At 48.2% G+C, this 9653-nt stretch overlaps 1 protein-coding gene across 4 annotated transcripts in view; it reads right to left on the reverse strand.

The window, feature by feature from the left end:
• Window positions 1-5510: 5510 nt before the first annotated feature.
• The window catches only part of LOC121923041 (zinc finger protein 726-like), an 11422-nt gene continuing 7279 nt past the window's right edge, over window positions 5511-9653 (reverse strand). For 3 of the 4 annotated variants that reach the window (XM_042453148.1, XM_042453151.1, XM_042453149.1), the window contains 2 exons: window positions 7404-7529; window positions 5511-7243 (listed from right to left, as the gene is read on the reverse strand). In XM_042453148.1, coding sequence (XP_042309082.1) covers window positions 6594-7243; window positions 7404-7434 — 681 coding nt within the window. In that variant the 5' untranslated portion in view covers window positions 7435-7529 and the 3' untranslated portion in view covers window positions 5511-6593. The remainder of the gene's footprint in view (window positions 7244-7403; window positions 7530-9653) is intronic. The other variant, XM_042453152.1, reaches the window with a different exon arrangement.

Raw genomic sequence — 9653 nt, forward strand, 5'->3', positions numbered from 1 at the left:
CCCTCCCTCCATTCCAACTGCCACTGCTGTGGACTCTGAGGGAGAGAAAAGTATAAAACACCCCAGCAGAGAGAGAAGTAGGGTCCAGGGGGAGGAAGAAGCTGCTGGTTCGACTGGTATTTGGACCTCTGCCTTCCAAATTGATTCCTCTCTCTTCAGGATTGAGACCCTGACTCAGTAGGCACTGTGTTTGCCATCACTCACAGCTGCTTTGCCTGCTAGGGCTATAAAACCAGGACCTGAGAGGGCTCTGCTGCAAAACAGCCCAGATGAGTATGAGAGGACCACAATGACTATCTGGGGCAGGAGGAGGATGAAGCTGCTAGTTCTGCTTCAACCTCTGCCTTACAAGTACCTTATAAGAAGAAGAGCACTCCCTCCAGTCCATCTGGTGCCATCTGACCATGGAGGAAGAGATGCAGGCCCAACTCCACCAGGCCTGGCCTAGATTTAGAAGCTGAGCCCTCACTCCAGTCCATCTGCCTTGGTCCAGGCCTCAGAGGGAGAGAAGAACTGCTGGACCTGATCACTTTTCCCACCACATTCCCTTCTCCTTTTAATAATAATAATAATATGCTTTATTTTTATACTGCTTTTCCGAGGTGATCAAAGCGGTTCACAGAATCATTTAAAACTTACACATCATAAAAACAACCTCACAAAAACCAATAAAAATCGAACATGCAATAAAGACAAGCAAGATGGTGGTCGGGAGAAGGGCTTTACGTCTTAGCAGGCAGAGGCCTGTTGTTGCTGGCCTGCTTCTGTCCCCCACAAGATGGTGGTCGGGAGGAGGGCTTTTGTGTCATGTCTTTTTAGATTGTAAGCTTGAGAGCAGGGAACCGTCTTATTAAAAATAATAATAATTGTAAGCTGCTCTGAGAACCTTTAGGGCTGAAGGGCAGGGTATAAATATCATAAATAATAACAATAATAATGAGTACTGTTTATTGAAGTATTAATAACAGGATCTTTCAATAGAGTGGGCTTCATCCCTAATTTCCATGAGGACCCGCTGGCAGTCAGGAACATCAGTGGATGTAGGCCCCCATGCACACATTATAGTTAGCCACCTTCAAGCCCAACATCGAAGCAGAATAGGCCTTCTTGGCCAGGCCGTCAATCTTTTTGGCCTCATGGTCGGCAGGTGACATCGATATCTTCGGGGTGAACGCCTGCTGGGAACCCTCGACGATCACTGAATTCTGCTTCGGGTGGGATGTGAGCCAGGAGCACTGAGAAGGAGAGATCCTGTATAGGGACTCAATCTTCCTAGATGATGCCGTCAATGAGGCCAGAGTGTCCCATGAGCGTTTTGCAATGCTCTCCAGGGAAGGCAAGAGTGGGGTGGAGGGGGCTGTCGGCACTTTGTCGTGAATCCTCTTTTCCACTGCATCCTTGGCCTCCTGCTTGACATGAGAAAGTTGCAACTCCAAAGTGTTGGCCATCTTAATCACGTGTTCCAAGAAGGTGCAGACATCATCCGTTGAGGATGAAGAGCTGGGTTGGTACAGCTCCTGTGGATACTGAGGAGCCACCTCATCCGAAGAGTCCAAATTGACGGGAGAAGCATGAGAAACCTCAGCGTCGGATCAAGTCGGTATCGATGGCTGCCCAAGTCTGGTGCGAGGGAGTCGGTACTGGAGGAAGCGCCCTCGAAGTCAGTGAGGCTGTCCGACCCCTTGGTGGAGTGGTGGCTATGTGTGTTCGATGGGGAGCAGTCGTAAGCCCTGGTGATCCAGCGGATCGCGTTGGTAGTCCCTTGGAGATGAAAGTCTGCATTGGGGGCACAGTGGCTTTTGATGATAGGCGGGAGTAGGCCTCGTCCCGGCTGACAGTAATGAAATACTTTCATAAAAGCAGTATGAGCCCTCCGTATGATAGACCCAGGCCTGGTGCAGTTGGACCTGAGGAACAGGTGTCAGAAAGTGGCGATGAGGAATCAGACTGAATGTCGTCATCGGAGCGATGGAAGGCCAATGTTGCAGGCAAGGTAGAGGTCGGAATCGAAGCTGGTACCAAGGTGGTCCCTGGAGAAGCGAGGATTGGAGGCACCGGTTTGACTTGTGGAGGTACCAAAGCAGATGGAGAAGATAAGAGGTGATATGATAGCCCTGTTTAAATACTTGAAGGGATGTCATATTGAGGAGGGAGCAGGCTTGTTTTCTGCTGCTCCAGAGAACAGGACCTTGAACAATGGATGCAAACTGCAGGAAAAGAGATTCCACCTCAACGTGGACTCAATCCTGGATGTCCCTTGAGTTGCATGGACAGCATTCCCCAGAGGTAGGTCCCCTTGGGGCTGTCCTGGCTGCCCATGCCTGGGCTCCAGGGGGGAAGGGGATGGTGATGGAGGGAGCAAGGAAGCCTTCTCTCCAAGAGCCTCCCCAGACAGATCCAGCAAAGCCTCCCAGGCCACCAGGCAACAAAGGCAAGTCACACACTCTCAGCCTCAAGGAAAGACAAAGGCTGCTCAGAGGCCATGGCGGCAGTGGCCTCATCCCTCCCATGCTGAGGCCTACCAGCCTGCTGGACCTCCTGCCGTCCACCATGGCACCCAAAACCAAAGTGAATCAGCAGCAGCAGGCCCAGACCCCAGACACAGCGAGGCCTACTGATAGGGGCCGTCGTCAGACCTCTCTCTCCCCACCAGCAGCCAGCCTGCTCTCTTTCTCTGTCTTCTTGCATGTGCTGAGTGCACCGCACACACGTTTGAGTCCAATAGCTCCTCCTCTCCAGTGCCTAGCCAGGAGCCAATGGGAACGGAGGAGCTGGAAAAACCCGCCCACTGGCTGCAGTCTCAGGCCCCCACAACATGACCACTGAGTCCTGACTTCCCTGCTTGGGAAAGGGAGGCCTGACAGGCGGGCCAAGGAGGAAGGGCTGAAAGGCATTTGTGAGGGCAGGTAGCGCGGGGCCCCTTTGGCTGGGGGCCCCAGGGCAGTGCCCCACTCACCCTGTGCTAGCTATGGGCCTGGTTGCCACGTCCCTGATCTGGGTATAAAAGGGGTGGCCTGCATGGCACCCCTTCAAGGCTGTCTGTACAGCCCCGAAGTCCCTTGTGTCTTTCAGATCATTTAGCACCTCTACTTAGTATGAAGGGAAAGGGTTGAGGGAACCTCTACCTGTTGGATTGCCACCTCTTTGGGAGCCAGGGCAGCCCCAGAACACCACTATGACAAGGGCATGGTGGCAGCTGCATCAAGGTCCCTCTTAGGGAGACTCCTCTGGGACTTCTAGAGTGAGGAGGACCTCCAGGTGGCTGCCTGGCTGGGTCTCCTTGAAGGACCTGGGGAAGATGCATTTCCCAAGAGGTTCTGGGGCTTTGAGCTCTTCATGAGCAGGGCCTGCACTTCAGGCATCTCTACTTGTTGATCCAGAAGAGGCACCAGGTGAGGCTCCCCCCCAGAAAAAAGCAAGAAGTAAAAAAGGACAGCAAACCCTCAGTGGCATCCTCATAATAGTCCTCCCACCCCAGCTCCAAGGAAATTACACCTGAGCCTCCTTTGGCCCTTGTCTGAATGCTGGCAGAAACCCTCCAGAGGAGACAGGAGGAAGGCTCAGGATGGCTGGAGAATAAAGGGCTGGTGGGCACAAAGCCCATTGCTCCAGGAGAGAGGGACCTGGAAAAAGAAAATAGTTAATCCACCATTCTCTGCCTGTCTAAGATCAGAGCAGGATTTCTAGGCAATAGCTGATGTCCAATTGCAGAAGATCCTGTGTGCATCTGTTCAGAAGAGGAGAAACCTAGGATCCAGATCTAGCAGAACCAGGAAGCCGCAGCAGTTCTTGGGAGCCTCCTTTGACTAGGAAGGCAGCTTCTTCCCTCCCTCTTCATCCTTCCCAGAACCAGATCCATTGCCTCTCTGAGGTCAGTGGACACGTGCAGAGGAGGAACAGGGCTGACCCACACCACTATTCCACCTGAGAACCAGGATGAAGATGGAGCATCCCCACTTTCCCTTTCCTAAACATAAAACTTGTCCAAATCTGCCATTTTTCTCCAGCACTGGCCACAGAACATGCCTAAAGGCCAAGGGAGATCTTGAGATCAGGTCAGTCCTTGCCACCAGCCCACTCTTGCTAGCCTCCTAATGCCCACCTCTCCTCCCAACACCTGCCCTCTTGAAAGAGGCCAGGTTGCAGCCCTACGAGAAAGAGGTTCAGAACTGTTTAGCTCATAGTGAGATCCTTAGGTTTGCAGAGAGGGAAACTCTCGTCTTCCTCCTCCATCTAAGGCTGTAGGTGAGACCACCTCCCAGGCCTCAAGGGAAGCTGAATCCTTCAAGTCTGCCTACAAATGACCTTGGGTGCAAAAGATGATTTAGTCATTAGGCAAAATCTCTTTATCAATTTCATTAAGAAAAAGAAAACAAAGCATGATCTGTAAGCTAATGTTATTTCAAACCACCAATGAACGAGGTACAGGTATTCCCCAACCTCAAGTGACATCATGAAACATTTTACCTAAGACTACTAGCTAGAATAATTCAAAACACGCTAAACTAGAGTTAGTTACTACTGAAGTTTACACTTGATAAGTCGCACAGTAGAAAAAAGAACTTGCCAAATTTTAAGTAAAATTTTTACAGCAAGTGACCATTTCTCTGCAGTGTCCTTCAAATATGAGATATTTCCCGCTGTCTTCTTGATGTGTGGTCCGTTATTTTGTCAGTGTTTTCTGAATGCTGTTGCAATGCCCCAACTCGGCACCATCTTGTATCACGGGGAGGTTTGTTGTTGTTGATGATGTTAACTGCCCTCGGGTAGATTTCGACCCATGGTGACCCTGCTGATGAGACATCTGCAAGACTTCCACTGCTCTGTCCAACTCCTGCAAACTTATCCTCATGATCTCTTTAATAGAGTCCACCCATCTCGCATGCGGCCTTCTTCTCTTTCTACATCCCTCTAAGTTTGCTAGCATTATTGTTTTCTCCAATGATTCATGCCCTCTCATGATGTGTCCAAAGTACGACAACCTGAGTTTTGTCATCTTGGCTTCCAAGGAGATTTCTGGCTTGATCAGATCTAAGTCCCAAATTTTATTTTTATTTATTTATTTATTTTGGTCTGTCCATGGGCTCCTTAGCACTCTTCTCCAGCACCACATCTCAAATTAGTTAATTTTCCTCCTTCTTAACTGCCCATCTCTCACATCCACACATATTAATAGGGAATTCAATGGTTTGTATGATTCTGACTTTTGTGTTCAGTTGTACAGCCTTGCATTTTAGGATCTTCTCTACTTCTTTCATAGCTGCCCTTCCCATTCTTAATCTTCTTCTGATTTACTAACTGCAGTCCCCATTTCTATCAATGATTGATCCCAGGTATGAGAATTCTTTTACTATTTCTATTTTCTCATTTTCTAATTGAAATTTGTGTAGGTTCTCTGTGGTCATTATTTTTGTTTTCTTTATGTTCAACAATAGGCTTACTTTTGCACTTTCTTCCTTGATCTTTTTTACTACTGTAGTTGTTTCAGGTCTTTGAGGTTTTGTGCTAGTATTATGGTGTCATTGGTGTAGCTCAGATTGTTGATATTCCTTCCTCTATTTTCACTCCTTCTTTTGTGTACAAATCTGGTTGTCTTACAATATGTTCTGAATATAGGTTGAACAGGTAGGGTGGTACAATACAGCCTTGTCTCCACCCTTTGCCAACTGGGAACCATCCTGTTTCTCTGTGTACTGTCCTGGCAGTAGCCTCTTGTCCTGAGTACAGATTCCACATCAGGACTATCAGGAATGCAGCTGGCCGCTGGCTCATGCCAGGCCAATTTGCAGGCCAGCTGCTCTCAGCCACATCCTGAACCATTGCCTCCCCTATTGCTGCCAGCACTGGCCACACCAGTGATGGCACTGCTTTTGTGCACCCAGCCACACAGGTACACTGATCCTATGCAGGAAGTAGCAGAGGTGGCAGCAGAAGCAATGGCTGGAACTGTAGCTGGGAGCAGCTGGCCTGCAAAGCAGCATGAGTTGAGCAAGTGGCCAGCTGCCTTCCTGCCTCTCCTGAGCTGCAGTGCCAACAGGAGGTGTAGCTCTGTGCAGTGGCCTTGCCTTTGCTGCTGCTCAGCCGCCAATTCTCCTTGCTCACCACCATTCAGTGCCTGACCAATGGGAGAGTGTGCCCCAAGTCAGGAAGCAACTGCTGGGGTTGTTGAGGGAGAAATGAATTACCGTTTTTTAAAAGAACACTCTCCTCTAGTTTGGTGTTAGTTAGTGCAGCCAGATCTGGGCATGGCTCTGGAGAGGCCAAGCAGAAACGTTTGGAAAAGTGTGGCTTCTCTGTGAAAGCAGCCCAGGCTCATTCAGCTACCATTCTGCTTCTCTCGAGCAGCAGGTACTGCATTCATACCTATATTTGTACTTAGGCATCCCCCACTTATTCAAGAGGTACGGGATTAGAGCACTGTATGGTAATACATAATAGTTCTGCATTTCAACACTTTCCACTTTTTTACAGTGCTCCAGTACCTAACCTGTCAAATAATTCAAGGACACCTCTATGAGTATAATATATCATGCTAAGTGATTTACTTGATGTTTCAGCAATATTCTAAAGTGAATGAAACTATTTTCACATTCCTAGCATTTATATGGCTTCTCCCTTGTGTGGATTCTTCGATGTGCACATAGACTTCCACTGTGACTGAAACTCTTTCCACATTCTAGGCATTTATATGGTTTCTCCCCTGTGTGAGTTCTCTGATGTGGCTTTAGATCTCCACTCTGACTGAAGCTCTTTCCACATTCCATGCACTTATATGGTTTCTCCCCTGTGTGGGTTCTTCGATGTAAAAGAAGGGCCACAACTTGATTGAAGCTCTTTCCACATTCCATGCATTTAAATGGTTTCTCCCCTGTGTGCGTTCTTTGATGCGAATATAGTTGACTACTCCATTTGAAGCTCTTTCCACATTCTTTGCATTCATGTGGTTTTAACTCTTTGTGGATTCTGCAATGTAATTTTGTGCGAAATTTATATTGGAATATTCTTCTGTAAACAGAACAGTTTGATGATATTTTCCCTTTGCAGTTTTCCTGGGGGGTCAGGAGTTCATAAATATCATGCTCCTGAGAAACAGTGTTCTTCCTCCTATTCATTGATTGGCATGCCTTTTGTCTTTTCAGTCCCCTTTGATTTCCAGACTCCACTTTCTCCACAACAGTCTTGCTAGTCTCCCATAATGCTGATGGATTCTCTACAAAAGTCTCCTTCTCCAGCTCATTACCTGCTTGAGAAAGAAAAAGAGCTCATTAGGAATGGAGGAGTGGACTTCTCTGCATTCACCCCTTTTCTCTCAGCCAAGATTATCTATTTAATTCATTTTTCCTGTCAACTGCAGATTTCTGTGCATTCAGGAACTCTCAAATGAAGGCAAAGGGGCTCCTTACCTGGAGAGTCCATGTTCTCATCATTTTCCATCCTGACTTCCTTCCAGAGAGTCCTATGGCCCTGAATCTAAGATCCCACTCTTCCTTGGTGAAATACACAACCACTTCCTCAAAGGAGACCAGGAGCTGGAAGGGAGAAAATGACAACACTTCTCTAGTCACAATTACTTATTGCTTCTAATTCATCGCAGAGTCCCATATTTACAAAACATATTTACAGAATATTGCCTCCAGTCTATAACAATAGAATGGCAGCCTAAATTTTTCTGCCTGTGAACCACCGTGGTCTTTGATGCAGGACATGGTATATATGACAGTTGCATCAACATTCCAATGATGCACTGTTTGAAATGCTGACACATTTAACTGCCACTAGAGCTGTAAATAATGTGCACAACAGCCCCACCTAGTGGCCACATCCATGTCATTTCCTCAGACCTGTTTAACATGGTCTTGACAGTAATGAATGTGTGTAAGAGAGAAAGACAGAACTAGACATCCATAAATAATAAAGATTGGTTCTAGACAAGGTCATACCCAGTGAAACCAAAATAACGGACAGTCACAACTAAGCCATTTCGTTGATTACAATGAATCTTCCCAAGCACTGTGTACAAAGAGAGAGAGTGATATTTTTTTCTTCCTGTGGTAATCTCTTTCTACATTGATAATAGCACTGCTGTCAGAAAGGCTTTTGCTGAGGAGCCAGACAACGTGTGCCAAACAGCTAGTGGGCAGCAGCAGCCGCAGTGGGGAGGGGATGACACTGGCAGAGGACCTCTCAGGTAGGCTTGCCATATCCTGCCTGGGGGCAGGACTTTCCCGGTTTGGGGCAGGTCCGCACGATCCCGCCCCGGTTTGCCCCCCCCCGGCTTCCCCCCCCCAGGAGGCCCTGGAGGCAGCTCTGCGATCGTGCCGCCAAAAACCGGGCCGCACAGCCTGGGGCGGAGGAGGCAAAGGGGGAAGCCCTGCCCTCCCCGCCTCCCAGCGCAGCGCAGCCCCATCCCACCCCACCCCCCGCTGCCGTCCTGCGCGGCTGTGTGCCACCCTCCCCGCCTCCCTGCATGGCGTAGCCTAGAGAGCAGGTCTTCAGGACACCTGCCACTCAGAGCTTTTGCCCGCCCACATTGGTATATATGCCCTGCAAGAGGCATTACTTTCCAGGTTACAGTGAGAGAAAAAAAGGCCATAAATCGTTCATGTTGTCTGGGAGTTTAATTGCCTCATCTTTTAAATGTCTACCGCGTCAGTATTCTTGTAATTCTTTATCACAGGATCATTTTTGAGGCCCTAAACACCTTTCCTTGTAATATGCAAATTTCTCCCGAAGCTGACCAATGGGAAAGAAGCAATCAGCCCTCCTCCCCTTGGGTTGGTTTTCAATGGCTTGGTGAAGGAAGAGATTTTGCCTTGCTTGTAAATAGGAAGGGCTTTGGGGTAGCAAAAGGCTGCAGAAATAGTTTGACCCCGCCTTAAACATCCATGGCTCAGTGCTATGGGGTTCTGGGAATTGTAGTTTCTTGTGGCACCAGAGCTCTCTTGACAAAAGGAGGCTGAATGGTCCACAGATGTTAGAGTGTGGGACCAGAATCCTGGACAATCAACCAGTCAGCTTGTTTATTGAAACAACAGAACTTTATTGAAGGTTCCAAGATCAGCCATGTCTCATCACCCAGCTTCTAAGCTGAGACTGACCCCTCCCAGCCAAAGCAAGGCATAAGTCCCCCCGAAGCCAAAGCACTCCACCCCCAGCAAAAGCCCATGCAACAGGACCCGTCCTTCCCAGCACTAGTTCCCATCCTCCATCCCTATCCCCTGAGAAACGAAACTGCATTCCAAGTCTCTGCAGGCCAGCTTCTCAAGGACACTAGATAACTCACACCTGGTCCAGCCTAGTACTACATATCACCATCTCTATAAGCTATGCGAAGCGCAACCCATCCCCCCAGTATCCACAGTTAGAATAAATCTGGTAGAATACTACAGGATTCTAACAACAGAGCTACAGTTCCCAAGATTCCATAGCCTTGAGGAGGAGGAGGAGGAGGAGGAGGAGGAGGAGGAGGAGAAGGGGGGGAGCAGAAGGAGGAGGAGGTGGTGGTGGTGGTAAGTGGCCAGAGGCTTTTATTTTGCCCTTGTGTATTTTTTCTAATATTTATTTTGCCCTTGTGTATTTTTTCTAATATTTATTTGGACCCTGTGTATTTTTTCTAATATTTATTTGGACCCTATGTATTTTTTCTAATATTT

Source organism: Sceloporus undulatus, chromosome 2 (assembly GCF_019175285.1).
Source record: "Sceloporus undulatus isolate JIND9_A2432 ecotype Alabama chromosome 2, SceUnd_v1.1, whole genome shotgun sequence".
Classification (NCBI taxonomy): domain Eukaryota; kingdom Metazoa; phylum Chordata; class Lepidosauria; order Squamata; family Phrynosomatidae; genus Sceloporus; species Sceloporus undulatus.